This window comes from Crassostrea angulata, chromosome 8 (genome assembly GCF_025612915.1).
Source record: "Crassostrea angulata isolate pt1a10 chromosome 8, ASM2561291v2, whole genome shotgun sequence".
NCBI lineage: Eukaryota > Metazoa > Mollusca > Bivalvia > Ostreida > Ostreidae > Magallana > Magallana angulata.
Window position 1 is genome coordinate 9,110,670 of NC_069118.1, and position 16,643 is coordinate 9,127,312.

General features: G+C 33.3%; 2 protein-coding genes, 1 long non-coding RNA gene and 1 other non-coding gene across 6 annotated transcripts; 2 read left to right on the forward strand and 2 right to left on the reverse strand.

Annotated features, from left to right (window-relative positions):
• Positions 1-488: 488 nt before the first annotated feature.
• Positions 489-2,301, reverse strand: LOC128157779 (uncharacterized). The gene is made up of 4 exons (XR_008239857.1): positions 2,240-2,301; positions 1,769-1,906; positions 724-815; positions 489-628 (listed from the first exon to the last, which is right to left on the reverse strand). It is a non-coding gene; the product is annotated as an uncharacterized LOC128157779 (long non-coding RNA).
• A 1,027-nt stretch (positions 2,302-3,328) lies between these two features.
• On the forward strand, positions 3,329-13,726 carry LOC128158886 (uncharacterized). 3 transcript variants are annotated; one of them, XM_052821858.1, is made up of 6 exons: positions 3,329-3,480; positions 5,529-5,705; positions 5,850-5,927; positions 11,601-11,848; positions 12,017-12,397; positions 12,905-13,726. In XM_052821858.1, exons 1-6 carry the CDS (start codon positions 3,390-3,392, stop codon positions 13,022-13,024), a joined length of 1,095 nt encoding a protein of 364 aa, XP_052677818.1. In that variant the 5' UTR covers positions 3,329-3,389; the 3' UTR covers positions 13,025-13,726. The 3 variants fall into 3 exon arrangements, with proteins under 3 accessions (XP_052677818.1, XP_052677820.1, XP_052677819.1); XM_052821860.1 differs by having other exon boundaries at positions 12,032-12,397; XM_052821859.1 differs by having other exon boundaries at positions 11,604-11,848.
• Positions 13,727-14,822: 1,096 nt separating this feature from the next.
• On the reverse strand, positions 14,823-14,894 carry Trnap-ugg (transfer RNA proline (anticodon UGG)). Its single transcript has one exon. It is a non-coding gene; the product is annotated as a tRNA-Pro (tRNA).
• A 21-nt stretch (positions 14,895-14,915) lies between these two features.
• On the forward strand, positions 14,916-16,643 carry LOC128158887 (caspase recruitment domain-containing protein 8-like). Its single transcript, XM_052821861.1, has 2 exons — positions 14,916-15,010; positions 15,462-16,643. The coding sequence occupies exon 2, from the start codon at positions 15,577-15,579 to the stop codon at positions 15,850-15,852; it is 276 nt and encodes a 91-aa protein (XP_052677821.1). The 5' UTR covers positions 14,916-15,010; positions 15,462-15,576; the 3' UTR covers positions 15,853-16,643.

Genomic DNA, 16,643 nt, shown 5'->3' on the forward strand with positions numbered 1-16,643 from the left:
ATAAAAACACACAGTACTGTGTTGTGCATATTGACGGGTTTTTTTTTTTAAATGATGAAATTAAACACCAGAATTTTTTACACACAGTTACTTTTAGTATATTAATCCTTTAGTAATCTGTTAAATTATATTATATGTGCCTAGATCAGAAAACAACCAATCATGTATGAATTAGAGCAAAGATTTCATTGTATCTTTACATGATTAAATTGCATTTATTTTGTTGATACTCAGTAGAATATACGGTTCTAAATTAATAGAGTTTTTATTCTCTAAATTTCCTTTATTCCATTTCATGCAGGTTCGTTTTTACTGTCCATCGTTTTCGTTGCAATTGTATAATCCTGATCGTTTGTTTTGTTTTAATGTGGTGTTTTAATAAACTACTCATTACATAGAGGACATGACGTCTTTTTTTCACGTCAGCTGTAATCACCATTTTTTCCTTTTATTAAGATGACTCAAAAAACAAATTCTCAATAACAACAAAGGGTTTAGTTCTGCTTTTATTACTTTGAACAGAATCGTAAGAAGTTATATTTATGTATAAATTATTAAATTTTCATTATTTTTGACTGATTTTAAGAGCAAATATAAAGGCAGGCAAACTTTCTGGAATGTCCATACTCTGAAATTGAATAAATGAAAACTATTCTTTTTTGTTAAATGAAAATTTCACATCCGTTGTAAATACTGATTGACATTTTTTTCTCCATTCCTTACCATAATTAAAAGTGCATCATCCGTGTCATTTAGGTTTTACTGTCTTCCCTTTCGGTGTAATATTCTGTTGTTGTTGTGGTGGGGGTGATAGGCTGAAAATTTAGAATATTTCAACCATAATACTTTCTCTGTCTCAACACTTCAATAACATTTCAATGAATGTGTGAAATGCCTTAATAGATCTTATTTCTTTGATATAAGCCCCCCCCCCCCAAAAAAAAATCCTCTTGTTTATTCAATAAAATTTTATTGAAACTTGATTGAAAACAAATGTCTCATACTCAAATAGTTGCTTTTACATTAATGTTACTTAATGTCATTTTTTATCCACTCACAAATTGAACACTTGCAATTACACACGATAAACTTTGTTATCCAGTCGACTTAGTGTTAACTAAACAACCTTACTCTGCCGTTCAGTAAGCTTTAAGCTATCGTTCAGTCAATGTTTCAGTTGAATGAATGGTAGAGATTTGTGATACGTATGACTTAAATTTAAGTTGGCTCACTACACCTTGATAGAGTTTCTCAAATCAGCAGAGAATTGATTGATTGTGTAAGATAGCATGATGGGTAGGAAATATGAATTAGATAGGCGACAAATAATGCAAATTTGGATAAAACTATGATTTAAAAAATATTATTTCAGAAGATACGTTGGATTTGAACTCGTGATCTTCGGTTCTCGAGCCCGGTACTTTAACCACTGAGCTATGATGATATCAAGACAAAACGATGGATACAAACACGTCAACAAAACATTTGAATCGCAATTGTGTTACTTTTTTTCTGTATAAAAAGTAAAAGTCATGATGTACAGACGTAGTGAGTTACCTTAAACCTTAAGAGTTAGAATATTCACATAAAAGTCGTGATGAACATACGTAGCGAGTTCCCTAACGAATTAGAATATTCACATATAAGTCGTGATGTACAGACGTAGTGAGTTACCTTCAGAGTTAGAATATTCACATATAAGTCGTGATGTAGTGAGCTATATTTTAAAAACATTAGAAAATTAATATTAGGTGTAGATGTTACTTACTGTTGCTGACCCCCGCCTCCACCCCCGCCTCCACCGCCGCCTCTACCGCCGCCTCCACCGCCGCCTCTACCCCCTCCTGGACGTACTGTCTGTCCCTTCCCTGTCATATTTTGTTGGGTATGTTGTGGGGGGCTAAGGCTGAAAATTTAGGATAGTTTTTCTTTTTATCTAAATCAGCATCTGTTTCCACAACACTTTTCAACGAAGTTGCGAAATATCGTGTTAAACTTTCTCTGAATTCTAAATTGGCAAACCTGGCCCGTTTGTTAAATTTATGGTATTATTCAAATTTAGATTTCTTATGCATATGTAAATGCTATTTAACTTTTTTCTTTTAATTGTTCTCTTAAACAGCAATGCTGTTAAGGAGACATCAGAGTATCGCTAAACACTTGCATTAAAGATGCCTAAAATTTTAGATTAATTATTTTGAAGCTGTAAACTATTATCGTACAATGTAATGTTACATACTGTTGTTGAGACATTTTTTTTCTTGGTTCTAAATGGCGTCGATTCCAAAACTCAAGATGACCTGTTATATTTTAGGAATGGCTTATTTATACCAAATGTAACTGGAAAATATCCTGTCATATGTTTTCCGTTGTCAAAAAGATATGGGGGATTTTCCCCCATTAAAATATATAAAAAGACTTTCACATAGATGAGAATTGGTACATACTGGATTCAGCAAGGTATTGAAATGATTTTATGCTTTTGGCCCATTCAGGAAAATAGAACGGAATGCTTTTTTCAAAAGGGACTCTTTAATAATCTTTTTTTTTTTTTTTTTTTTTTTTTTTTTTTTTTTTTTTTTTTTTTTTTTATTCAAACTTTCAGGTACAAGTTATTTACATCTTCTTATATGTCTTTAATAATCTTAACATATTTAATATTCTATCAAACCTTTTTTATATTAAATCACATCTATGGTTACTAGTTTTTTGAGAATTTCTTAGTTATTATCTATATTTTGCTGTATAATTGTAGTGAACATTAAATAATTGCTATAGTAAATATATTTTAATTGTCCTAAGTTACATGATATTCTATGAAATGAAATTTCTAACTTTCATCATGGATTTTCTATACATAAACTATACATTCCAACCTTTACCTTTTAACTTTTAAATTAAATTAGTCTTTTATTTCAGGAAAATTCAATTCGAATCAACACGAAAAGAAGCTTTAATGACACCTCAGAAGACAAATTAAAAAACTGTTGCAGCAGATTTTGAAAATAATAAGAAAAAATGCGTACATAAATGCGTTTTTTAAACTTGGTTGTATTTTAAAAATACAGTGTATATTATTTCAGCTTTGCATAACGTTAACTCTGTTAAAATTTCTTAGGCTCTGTCTACATATATATGATACTTATTGTTAGTTTAATGTATAGACATGAGCCTTTTTGATTATATATGATAAACAAATTAATCTGAATTATATACTTTTTAAAAAATTTATTATTCCATATTTTTAAAAGAATTCAAACTTATTCATGAATCATCAGCAGATAACGATGATTTATAAAGTATAACCGGCTTGGGGTGGTGTTAGGAGGGGGGGGGGGGGGGTATCGAGACGATTAATATGCTAATTTATAACGCGAAGTGTTCCGAATATGAACGAGCTCCGAGTACGTAATTTGCTCTTGGATCGCTATAACGCGAAATTCTTCACCATAGTACACAAGATCAGTCGTCCATTTAGTGGTGAGTCTTTACTCTTTGTGTTCTCCTTTTATTCCTTTTTGGGGGCATCTTAATGTTGTTGAGTTAAGCCACGCCATGCATGTTTTAAATAGATATAATAATTCTAAAGGTGAACTTTTCCCATCATAATTATGTATTTATGTATAAGCAGTGTCTTGCAATTGGAACATTCATTCACGTGCATGGTCAGGCTTTCTAAGAAAATAGCACTCCTTCATATAACTTGATCTGATTACCGTTGGACTGTTAAACTCTTTTAAACATGTGAATTTCAAGCTTGATCTTTTTATTTATTTATTTTTTCTAATCTTTTTTTTATTGGGGGGGGGGGGGTTGTGCTGGGTGTGGGTCCCCAGTTTAACTGTACAATCTTATTTCTGCTTTATTGCATATGTTATCTGAATAAAAATAAGAGTTTTGTATATAAACTATATCAGTTATTGTAAATTCTATCACCCCCTCCATCACACACGTTTTCCCAATGAAGTTGTGCGCGTGCCGTAACTTGGCACCATGTGTGAACCACGCCGCATTCCAAAGCTGTGAATCTATTTAACATGCTACAGAAGACAATACACACAACTGCACGTGCAGTGCGGCGGTAATAAGCAACAATTTAGTCGTGATTTGCTGAAAGAGATTTGTATTTTATATTGGGTCTATAAACGATTAACCGCCGCCACCCCTTAAGATTTATAACAATGACAGGCGCGATTTTGATTGACACCAAAGCAGACTGAAACATATACATGTACATGTATATCGGTGATTACGTTCTGTTAATTTTGATTACAAGTTACATGTATACATGTGATTCATTCATTTTTACAAATCACGATTACAACTACCAAATGTGCATGACATTTACGTAGGTAAGTTTACTAAAAATAAATTTCAGAATATGTACATGTAGGATTACTAAATCTTCAATTAGAGAAAAACCAAAACATGTAATATAACTAGATATAATTTCACTTAAAATGGTAACTCAACAGTAGGAAATACAGAGTGCAAGGTTCCCCCAGCATCATTTTAACTACGCGCAAGCGTCGGTTTTTAAACTGTGTGTCGGGGGCGTATTTTTAAGTTCAAGATATGAATGCTAATTTTCCTTAAAATTAACACTGTCGCCACTTTCTGTATAAGTTAGCCACCCCACCCCTCGTTCCTTGCCCCTGATGCTACAGTATGAGCTATAGCTGTTCCCATATGCTATATCGTTGATATCGTATAGCAATTAACCATTGTAATAAAGTAATGGTGATGGAACAAGCATGTGTTAGGTGTTACTCTTCAAGGAACTGATAGGAAATATCAAATGTTTTACTGTATAACTTTAATTCTTTGGCGCTGAGTACTCGAATTGCATATGTTTCTATAACTTTGATATTTTGGTATATAAAAACACTTATTAAATACTGCAAATAGTTTTTAAACATCAAGACCCGCATTCTGTTTTACTAATGATAATAGAATCAAAGTACTGTAAGTTCTGAATGCAAGTTTAAAGTTACGAGGTTATCAGACAGACGGGATATAAAGGAGTTTTTCTTTGTCATGTGATCTACATGTACCTACCACAAGGAACCTCAGTTCTAGAAAATTTCCGAAGTATATAATTAATACACTTTTGCACAATCCTCTTGTGTAGTTTACACAATAAAATATGTTTAAATCACACTTTTGTGTTAATCGTGTAAGTATAAAGATTTTAAAACAATAAACAAAATAATATGAAATTACCAGTAAAAGAACTACGATAAGATATTCACTCATCGGAGTTTATAAAAAAATGTTTCCATAAATGCATAAGTTTATTCTCTTGGAGCATGGCTAAAATGTTCCTTCATCATTGCGTCAAATGTTTATCAAATCATGAATTATATCGCCAATAGTCAGAAGATTTTTTTTCTAAAAAAGAATCGATTATATAAATCAAATAAATTTAAATTGCAAGAGTTTAAACTTTTAATTTAACACATACATGTACTAAATTAACAAAATTTGACACCAATATTACAGTACTTGGGCTTGTTGCCATTTTTCAGGGACAACATGCTATTCTAACAATCTCGCCTGCCATCCTGCTGCTGGAGATATGCGAAGTGCCCTGAAAATCAAAATACACAATGCAATCAATTCAGCAATTCTTGTTGATTCCGAGGACCGGGGGATATTTGTAGGGGGACGGAGAAGGAACCGGAAGAAGAAGAGAACCAAACATGGTAACTGTTGATTGTAAAAAAAAAAAAAAAAAAGATATAAAAAAAGCAGGTGCTAGCTTCATGAAAGATTTAATTATGCATATACCCCAGTATATAAGAATATATATATGTTTAAATAATCTATGGGTACATGTATTTTGTCAGTAAAGACAGAGAAAAAGAAGCACAAGAGGTCCCAGGGTGGGAAGGAGTCCACAGACATGAAGAACAACAGCAGCAAAGGTACACACATCAGAGTCCATGTTTACGTACTATAATATGTTGGGAAAATGTAACATCTTAAGAATGAGAATAACGTGTAAGAAGTAAAAAAAAAGAAGGTATAGAAAAATACATACGCCATATACTTAATAGCTTACACTTATGCAACGTAAAGTCAAAACAATAAACAAAAACCCTGTACAATATTAAGGAAAAATCGAATATTGCTACAAAACAAAGATTTTCATTGAATATATCATTACCGTTTAATTTTACTCTGATGTCATGATTAGCAGGTAGCAAGGGAGCAGAGGGTGCCGGTGTAATGAAGAATAATGACCCCCGTAGAATAATGACCGGGGGTCATTTTTCTACGTAGAATAATGACCCCCCGGTCATTATTCTACCCCGAAAAATGACCCCCCGGTCATTATTCTACGTAGAAAAATGACCCCTTTGCCTGAAGAATAAGTGTCATTTTCATAAAAATGAGCACATTCCACATGAAGAAAAGTGACCCCTGTAGAATAATGACCCCCTTATAGATTAAAATTTTTTCATATTTTTTTATTATTTGTGAAATAGTTTTTACACTATTGTAATTTTTACTGCTGCAGTTTACAGAAAGTAACAGAAATTATAATTCATATTCAAATAAACTTAAAGTGAAAGAAGGGGTATATCTTAGAAAATAAAAATCCTTCCGTTATAACAAGATATTGACGTATTGCATCGGGGTATGGTTGTTATCTTAACAATTACATTTACATATATCTATGGTGTTCCGATAGGGCCACTTCGACCTAAGTTGCAAAGGCGATAGTGCGAAGGCGAAGGAGCAAAAGTGCGAAGATGCGACGATGAAGCGCGAAGATGTGATGCCTAAAGTGCGAATGTGCGAAGGCGTAGGAGCGATACTACTATCGCTCCTTCCCAACTTGCACTCTAGCCTTGCATCTTCGCACTTTCGCCTTCGTCTTTTTTGATTGCATTCAGCAAGTTTCGGTCGATTACATAGATTTTAATACAGGCACCGTACTCGCCAAGGTTTTTCGATTAATCCATGCTATTATTGGTACGCATGCGCTAGGCCATCGCGCTTACTATGAATGTTTATAAATATTTTAATGTGTACATGTAACATATATGTTTACCAGCTCTGGCTATGCCTAATCATTATCTACTCCACACAAAATTTAATGTCCGCCACAATGTTTACATATGCACTTCTAGACTCCTGTCACTTACCAGCCGTGGACCGACACAGTAACATTCTAATTTCATTATGCGACACCCCTTGTTCATGCATGGATCTAGAGGGAGAGAGGGGGTCCGCCCCCCGGAAAATTCAATATTATTAATTTTACGCAGTAAAACGGGAGAGGGAGTCCTGACCCTATCCCCCTTGATAATTTATTTTTATTAATTCTATAAAAAAAAAAATCCAAAATATGCCTCGGAACCCTTTAAACGATGGAGAGCTCCGCAATTATAAAACATAGGTAATCACAGATTACAAAGCTCACCGAGACGAGGCATCACTTTTATGAGGCATCACCTTTATGAGACCACCTTTATCATATTATATGAAAACCATCCTTTATGATCTTGGATATTCATGGATTCTGTTTTGATACAATATCGTACATATGTTCATATGTTAATCAATACAATAATATAAAATTAAAATTGCATCCTATCAAACTTACAATATATATTATATATTACCATAGAATACCGTAAAAAATTGTGATATGATATTGTAATGTATGATATGGCATTGTAATGTGTGATACATTATAATTGTATTTGATCAAATAATAGAATATCATAAACCATAATACAATATAGTATTATTTGAAACAATACCATACTACAATAATACATCATAACATTGAAACATATGATATTATATTGTATAATATAGTATGATATAGTATTGTATGATACTGTTTCATATTTGATACATTATATGAAATTGTATTTTATAATACAATATAATTTGATACAACATTGTGTCATATAAATGATACAATATCATGGGATAAAGTAAAATATTATATGATACAATCATATTATACATATTGTATCATACAATAATATATATTTGAATATCATAAAATACAATTTCATGTGATATGATAATATATCATATAAACCAATATCATATGTAATAGTATCATGTGATTAAATAATTAATAAATAATACAATATAATATTATACAATATTGTATCATAATCATCAATACTATGCATAACAATATTATGATACAACATCATATCATAAAATATCAAAAAAATTGATAAAATATTTTATCGTATCATATAACGTTTTACAATATAACATATGGTATTATATTGTATCTTATTTAACAATAGTGTATTAAATCATACAATACTATATCATAGGAATCATGTTACGTCATTTAACAACAACCACATCTATCTTTCAAGCAGGTTTGAGTGAGGTAGGATATTTCTCTAGCATCTTTGATAATGGAGATCAGGCTCTGCATATAAAGCAACCTCTGCGTTTCATTTATAATAAAGTTAAATCAACTATGCAAGCTATCATCTATAAAACATGTGACCTGTTCCAAAAAACTAAACCTCATCAAGAATCATAAAACTATAGCTCTGATTCAGCATTGAAGCCTGTCAGGTGCATCAGTATCATAAGACGCACCATCCATACAAGTTTAATGAATTTAGGACCAGTAGTAACTAAGATATAATCATTAGAGGGCACCTGCAACAAAAACTTTAACCTGCTCTAAAAATCTTAACCTCCTCCAGCATCTGAAAGTTAGGAACCAGATTCAGTAGGTCCAGGTGCATCATCCATGTAATTTTGGTGAAGAGAGGACAAGTAATTAATAGCTTAGATAGAGGAGCTGCAACTAAAACTTTAACCAGCTCCGGACGCTGACACCGCGGGTATAGCATATGCTCCCATTGACTTCGTCTCGGTGAGCTAAAAAGGCGAAAGCGTGAAGATTCGAAGGCGAGAGTGCGAAATTGCAAAGGCGAAGAAGCGATAGTAGTATCACTTCTTCACCTTCGCAACTTGGCACTTTCGTCTTCGCATCTTCGCGCTTCGCCGTCGCATCTTCTATATTCTTCATATTGTTCATGAATTATACTTGCATTGAGGATTTCCACAATACAAACTGCTGGGTATACTAGTTCAGAGATTCAGCAGAAAGGAAGTGCCAATTCTTGCTCGTCGTCAGTTACCTTTTACTAAGCAGAATTAATGATGAAACCAAAATTATGAAAAGTTTACTCCACTATTAGGCATTATAACCAAGCTGAAGTTAGTAGGCACTGACAGCAGCCATTACGCCAGTAGAGGTTAATGGTCAATAAGGAAAATCGTAAAAGTATTGAGAGTACTCGTACAGAAAATATATTTTACTTTATCCTCGGCATACTTTAGTAAGTTTAGTTAATATCAAGATGATTAATGCTTCAATAGTTTGTATGAGCATTGGTAACTTTGGATACAATAAAGATCGTGTGATCAAAATCAAGCGGGATATAAACCCCTAACATGGGCCCTAACCGCTTTAAGAAACAATATTTTCTTATGATAATCGATCAGTGTTTATTATCTATTAAGATTTACTATGGTCAGGTACTCTTCACAAATTTGCTCTAAAAGAATAAAGTCTATTCATGATCACAAAACAACATTACAACAAATGTTTAGAATATTGATGTTCATGTATTAGGTAGAAGAAAACAAAACTAACGCAGAATGGTTTTTTTTTAAAATCACTTTCCCCAAGAAATGTAAATAAGAAGTATATATTCATATTCCTACGTTACCTGCCCCCTTAGTCTTTTTCCATAAAGATATATACATGTATCATTCTTCGATTGACAATTCATTCACCAATGAATATTGCTTATATCATTACAACAATTATTCTTTCATGATTATTGTTAATTATCACACAATATCCACATTGTGTATGAATTTTTCTTTATTTGCGTCATTTCCCGCCGTATGTCGACGAGAGAAGTGACGTTACTGTTAACAATCAATTTGTGGCAATGTCAGAGTGTTTTGCGCGTACTTGCTACGGATATGAAAAACTATATACAGCGATTTATTCACAAGTTCGGTGTTTATAACTTCAAAATCAGTTAAACAGAGTGAAAAATTAAGTAATTTCAAAGTCATATCTTGGATACGGGGTAACCAATTTCTATTTATGTTTACGGGGAGGGGGTCATTTTTTTATGGGGGTCATTTTTCTTCATGTTTAACATGAAGAAAAATAACCCCTGGGTCTTTTTTCTTCAGAAAAATCCAATTATTCTTCAGCTAGGGGGGTCATTATTCTACGTAGAAAAATGACCCCGGTCATTATTCTACGGGGGTCATTATTCTTCATTACACCGGCTTCTCGATCCTTTTGTTTAGAATTTTTTTTTTGGGGGGGGGGGATTTGTTTTTTTTTTTGGAAGAGATGAGGGGCAATATAGTAGTTGAAAATGAGCTCTTAACCACTTCACCCATACCCCTGTCCAAAGTTCGGCAAATCTTGAATTTTCATTTTATTGATTTTTATACCAGTCAAAAAATTTTAGGGTAAGTCTGATCCCTCCACTAAAAAAAGAACGATGGGTGGAATTAACGTACCTGATTAACTATAGTACTTATACGGTATACTTATGTACATATATACATCTGTACTGTTATGTTCACTAAACCCACTGTTTATTGCTATCAACAGTAATATTCAACTTTATACCAGTTAAAATCTTATCAAGTTTCTTTAGTAAACTGACAATTAAATCGATGACTGCAAACAAAACACCTGACATATACATGTAAACCTATACTTCTGTCCTCTTGTATATCGCTCTATGGGATGTGTATTGAGTCGTTTGTCTATTGCGCACCGATTGTGTATTACAATATAGAAAACACAGGGACCGGTATTCATTGAAGGATATTAACATCAATAAAGGCAGGGGCCCAGCGGCCAGGCAACATCTGTAGTCCTGGGTTAATTCAATTGTAAAACCTACATGTTTATATTAATCTGCTCCCATTAGATTGCCTACCTTGTAGAGTCAGTGAGCAAAACCGATCGCGACATTCCCATATCGTTAGTACAGGTGATCTTATAAAGCTTTCTGTATTTTTTTGTAGAAAATCTATGGTAAGAATTTTTTACTTTTACTGTGGTATTTAGAACATTTCTGATCATGCAGCGAAAAGTTATGTTACGTGTACGTAGTCGTGTGCAAATATTGAATTTTGAGCATCTGCGTTTAGTTTAATTCAAGTTACATGTACATCGATGAGATGTCGATATTTTTGAAAAGTTCAGTGAATTTAGATTAAGATTTTTAAAAACTTATGACTGGTGAATTTTGTATTTAATGTTTTACAACTCAAAATTATTTGTTCGCAGTGAAAAATGATATTTGTACCTGTCCTGTTTCATGTATAACAGGAAAAAATCTTCCCATACAGGAATAAGCATTCAAGAATTGAAATGTTCTATAAAGATTTTATGTCATTCGTAAAGAAAGCGATAATACGGCCATCGTTATTTATGCATAATTATCACTTGCATATCTTTCAGGCATTCATCTATCAAGTACAAATATATTTGATTTTTTTTTCTCTGTATACATCGGATTCGTCATTGACAGCCATTGTTTTTACACCAGTAGTTGAACACCAACAGCTGTTAGAGGAGGACACCAAGCCCCTGATTGAGTCGGGATTCTGTGACAGCATCGTCTCCTTTGGCGATTTCATTGACCTTGACCTTGGCCGTGACCTTGACCGCGAGGAGGACGAGGAGGAAGACATCCCCCCTCTGGTGGACAGTGGCCTTACCCTAGCGCCTCTTGTACAGTACTCGTATGCGGTACCAAACATTGTTGACTACATAGAGCAGGTCGAAACTGATAACGTGAGTACTATTTGTGGCATGTCACGTGATTTCACTGTGTATTCAGCAGTTTATCAATTTTATCTATAATAATTACAGTTGTTCTTTTGATTCATTGATGCATGCTCTTGAACCAAAATTCAAGTGATGAAACAAGGTTAAAATATGATATTATATTAAAATATTTAGATGCCGCTTTTTAAGAAAAAACCACCAGTAAGCGAAGAAAAACAACTTCAAGAAAAACCAAATGAAAATCAGCAACAGAAAACAACTGATGAAAACAACCAAGGTCAAACCAAAGAACCGGAGACCCAAACTTTGAACGAAAACGAGGTCAAAGAGGAACTTAAGACGACCCAAGAAAAACCGGAAATGACGCAGGAAGAAGTGGACAGTGGCACTAGCTCTCCAGCAGAGGATGGCAAGGCGATGGTAATTAGTGATGAAGCAAAACTCAAGACAACACAAGACAAACCTGAGGGGGACGAGAAACAAACTCTGGAAGAAGATGGCGTCAGCATGCAATACCAAAACGATATCGATGGCGTAGTCATTGAAACGGAACAGGTAAAGAACAGAGTCTAGCTAAGTAGACATAATGTGTGAATATAATAAGATATGTAGACTGTGTTAGTCAGGGGAAGTACAGTGCATGACTAGCTATGTAGACATAATGTGTGTATCCAGGTGAAGAACATGACTATGTAGACAAATTATTTGACTGTGTGCAGTCAGATAAAGCAAATATACTAAGTAGACATATATGTAGGTAGGTGAAGTACTTGACTATATATGTAAATATATGTTTGCAGCCAGGTGAAGGATAGTGACTATAACTATGTAATAAACATACATGTATGTGTGTAGTAATGTGAAGTACAGTGACTAGCTATGTAGACGTAACTACTAATATCTGTATAGTCATGAGTATCAGCAAAAATTTGTTATTTTACTTTTATAAAAAAGATACATTACAATTAAGTTTGACGTTTAAAATTGATTTTGGGGGGAAATAAACGTGCATATATATGTAATAGCTAAATTGAATTAATTCACTGTCTCTGGTTTTTGCAGAAAACAACTGCCGTTGTCACAGAGCAACCAGCTGGCCAGGTACAGCTGAACTCTAAGGAGTCATCTCCCCTCATTAACAAGGAGGACGATCTGCCGTGCTTGTGTTGCACAATCCTTTAAGAAAGACGCACTACAGATTTTTGTTTCGTCAGATGATACTTTCGACAATCAGCGCGACTGTAAAAATATAAAAACAATGCATGCTTTTGTGAACAAATTGGAATGCTTTTTGTATAATTTTGGAATGTTTTCTAGAACAAGTAAATACATTTAGGTGTCATTATAAAGTCTTTCATGTTGCAAGATTTGTAGTTAATAAAGAAAGAATTATTATCAAGATGAAAATGAATCGAAAACGCGAAGAGGTGTTCGAAAACAGAGCCACTGAGGACCCCCAAAGCTAGTCACGTGATGGCTTGGGTAGTGGAAACTGGTAACCTTGCGATAATTATTATATATATTTATTATTTTTTTAGATTGCTTATCTGGTGCATTTGTATACTGTTTACTCACTGCAGAATACTGAATGAAAGAATTATGAAAAATTCCATGATAGTTATTATATATACACGTATACAAAACATATTTGGCTTGGTGGTGCTTTTAAAATTTCATTTCAAGTTAAAATGAATCAATTAGAACATTAAACTTTGTATGTAAAATATATATATATATATCATACTAATGATATTCACTGATAATTAATGATGATTTTTTGAAACTGGACTATCATGCTGTAAATTTGTGTGATTCAATGTGATATTGCCTGGATATTGTGTTGTAAGTTTCCACATTAAATGAGAGCTGTTTGCACTCAAAATATTTATGTGTTATTTATATGTAATCTACACATCACATACTTTACATTGTATATATATAAAGCCATGGCAGGTGCCCTTTTTTGTATGCAGGCACGTAGCATCAGGGGGGCCAGGGAAGGCCAGGGGGGCCTGCCCCCCCCCCCCACTTTTTCTCGCAGCAACTAATTTTTTAAAATTTACATATAAAAAATTGAATTATCATGGAGTTGGCCCCCCGCACTTTTTTTGGAGGATGTAAAAATTTGATATGAAAATAGGGAAATTAAGATTGAAATTGAAGTTATATATTACGCCGGCGTAAATCTACAGCGACCTAAGTAAAATCACGGACTGCACGAAATAATCATGATGATGCCAGACCCAAAGTCTCACAGGAGACGATTTGGCTGTTTCTTTTAGCTAACGTACTTATATACATGTACACTAACAGTAATTAAGTGAATTTCACTAATTTTTCATAATCAATATATTAATTAGTAAAAGAAAGATGTTAATATAAACAATAAATTTTTATTGTTTAAATATAACAGAATAAAATCTGATCCTCGATGTTCCTTTTTACATGATCAAATCGAAATACAAAGTGTGTTTTTCCCAAGTATACAGCATGTCGATTTTTATTCCTTTCACTATAAATTTCATTGAAAACCAACATCTTAGAAATTGTTAAAAAGTAATCCCTTGACCAATTATACAATACAAATGAAATTTATACAATACCGTGAAATGGTAAATTATGAATACATAGGAAAATTATACAATACAAATAGAAAATTATACAATACAAATGAATATTTATATAATACAAATGGGAAAGATCGAATATTGCAACGTTTGACATGCCATAACCTTCTGTTCCTAAGATTTTTTGCATTAATACAATCCAAAGTAAGATTTTTTGGCTCGCACATTGCAAAAAATAACGTTATATATATAGTAGAGCTCTAAAAAGAATATCTTACTGTTGTGTTTGAAACATTAAATACATGTAGTATTACAAATGAACTGTCAAAAAACTATTTAAACTGATTACAGAATAAGACACGTGTAGACTGTAGATTTTGGTTTAGTAAGCATATTGAGACAAAAAAATGTTCGGGCTCGTCCGGGATTTGAACCCGGGACCTCTCGCACCCAAAGCGAGAATCATACCCCTAGACCAACGAGCCGCTTAACATAGTGGCAGTATTAGGCGCTTTATATACATGGCAACTTCAATATTGATTTTATTCACTTCCTGTTTCACATTGCCTTTGCTTGTACTTGTTGATAAAATGGACTAGTTGTAAGTAATAACAATGTATATTACGTCAGCATTACTAGTATAACTACTTTGCTCAGCTTAGCTTTACAATATATCTGTATTTGTTCCACGTGTAATGCGATATTGACCGATTTGTTGTCGCTAACGTTGCCAACCTTATCCCCCCCCCCTTTCCTTTTAAAGAGAACGTGGTTTTTTTTTATTCTTTCATTACATTATATTACTAGATTTATGAAGTATAATTATTTGTTCTGTCGTTGTTTTTACGACTAAGGTTTTCTTTAAGGCACCTTTGTTATCCAGTATATCACGGCGTCTCATCTCACTATTAGTCTGATAAAGGGGGGCAACTCTGATCACCTTCTGCTATCAAGAAATTTTATAGATTAAAAATTAATTATCATTCATTACTAATGAAGATACGTCATATATTACAGTAAATTTATTTTTACATGCTCTTCTTTTGTTGCAGGGACACATAAAATATCTTGGAACAGATATGCTTGTGTGTGTGAATATTTTGCTGAGATAGTAGTGATCGAGATATTGTTAAAGAGGTGACCATTTATCATACTGATCTTCAAGACATGGAACACAGCCACAAGGAGGCTATCAGGAAGAACTGGACATACCTGCTGGAGAACCTCGTGGTCGATGATCTTCTGGACTATCTGATATCCCACTCCATTATCACAGAGAATATGAAGGAAGAAGTGGAGATACAGAGAACACGGAGGGAGAAGGCCACCCAGCTACTGTTCATCGTACAGAAGAGGGGGCCGAAGGCCTTCCAGATCCTGTTAGAAGGACTCAGAGAATGTCACATGGAGTTCATAGCGGACAGATTAGAAAGCTCTGTATGAATGTTAATCATGTCCTTACATTGCTGTGAAATTGTCAATGAATGTGTAGCTATACCCATGGTACATTTACTTAAATTACTAGCTTATACCTAGAAATAACTATTTGTTTTATTGCCTGTGATATTCATTTCCATCAAGCATTACATCTGTATATTAGTATGGCTAAATTTAATGTTCAAGCAGCTTTAGGTTGATGTACATGTGTGGCTATTTATGTAATATGTTAACTTTGCTACATGGTATTACTCTGTCCAAGTACTTTTCCACTTCAAATTTTACCAATTTTAAACATGTACATGCATGTGTTTGAATACTCATAAACTGTTTACCAATGCAGCCTAAATTCATTTGAAAAATTGTTTATATATAGTGCTCCAAAAAAGCTTGAGCTCTGAATTGATTAAAGTTGCTTGCCGAATTGATCCAAGTTGCAGAATTTTCATATTAGAAATCCTTGTTCTGAAGGAATTTGTTTGTATCCTTGCTTGAAGTTGTCAATTTCCATCAAATAAGAAAAATCTGTAAAGAATTCTATTATGTCAAATTTGATTTGAATTGTTCTTTAATAGGCATGTTTATATTTTATCAAAAAGTGATCAGAATTGACAAAAAGTGGGGTTTTGGAAAACAACAAAAAGAGTAACTCTTGGTAAGAAATATATGCCAGCTTTTAAAGACTTTACTTCTACTGTAGACACAATGCATGCTTTTTAACATTATGGTACATGTTTTGTACATTATTCACATAATACTCTTAAAAAATAAAAGTTAAATTGTTAAAAAAGTATTCA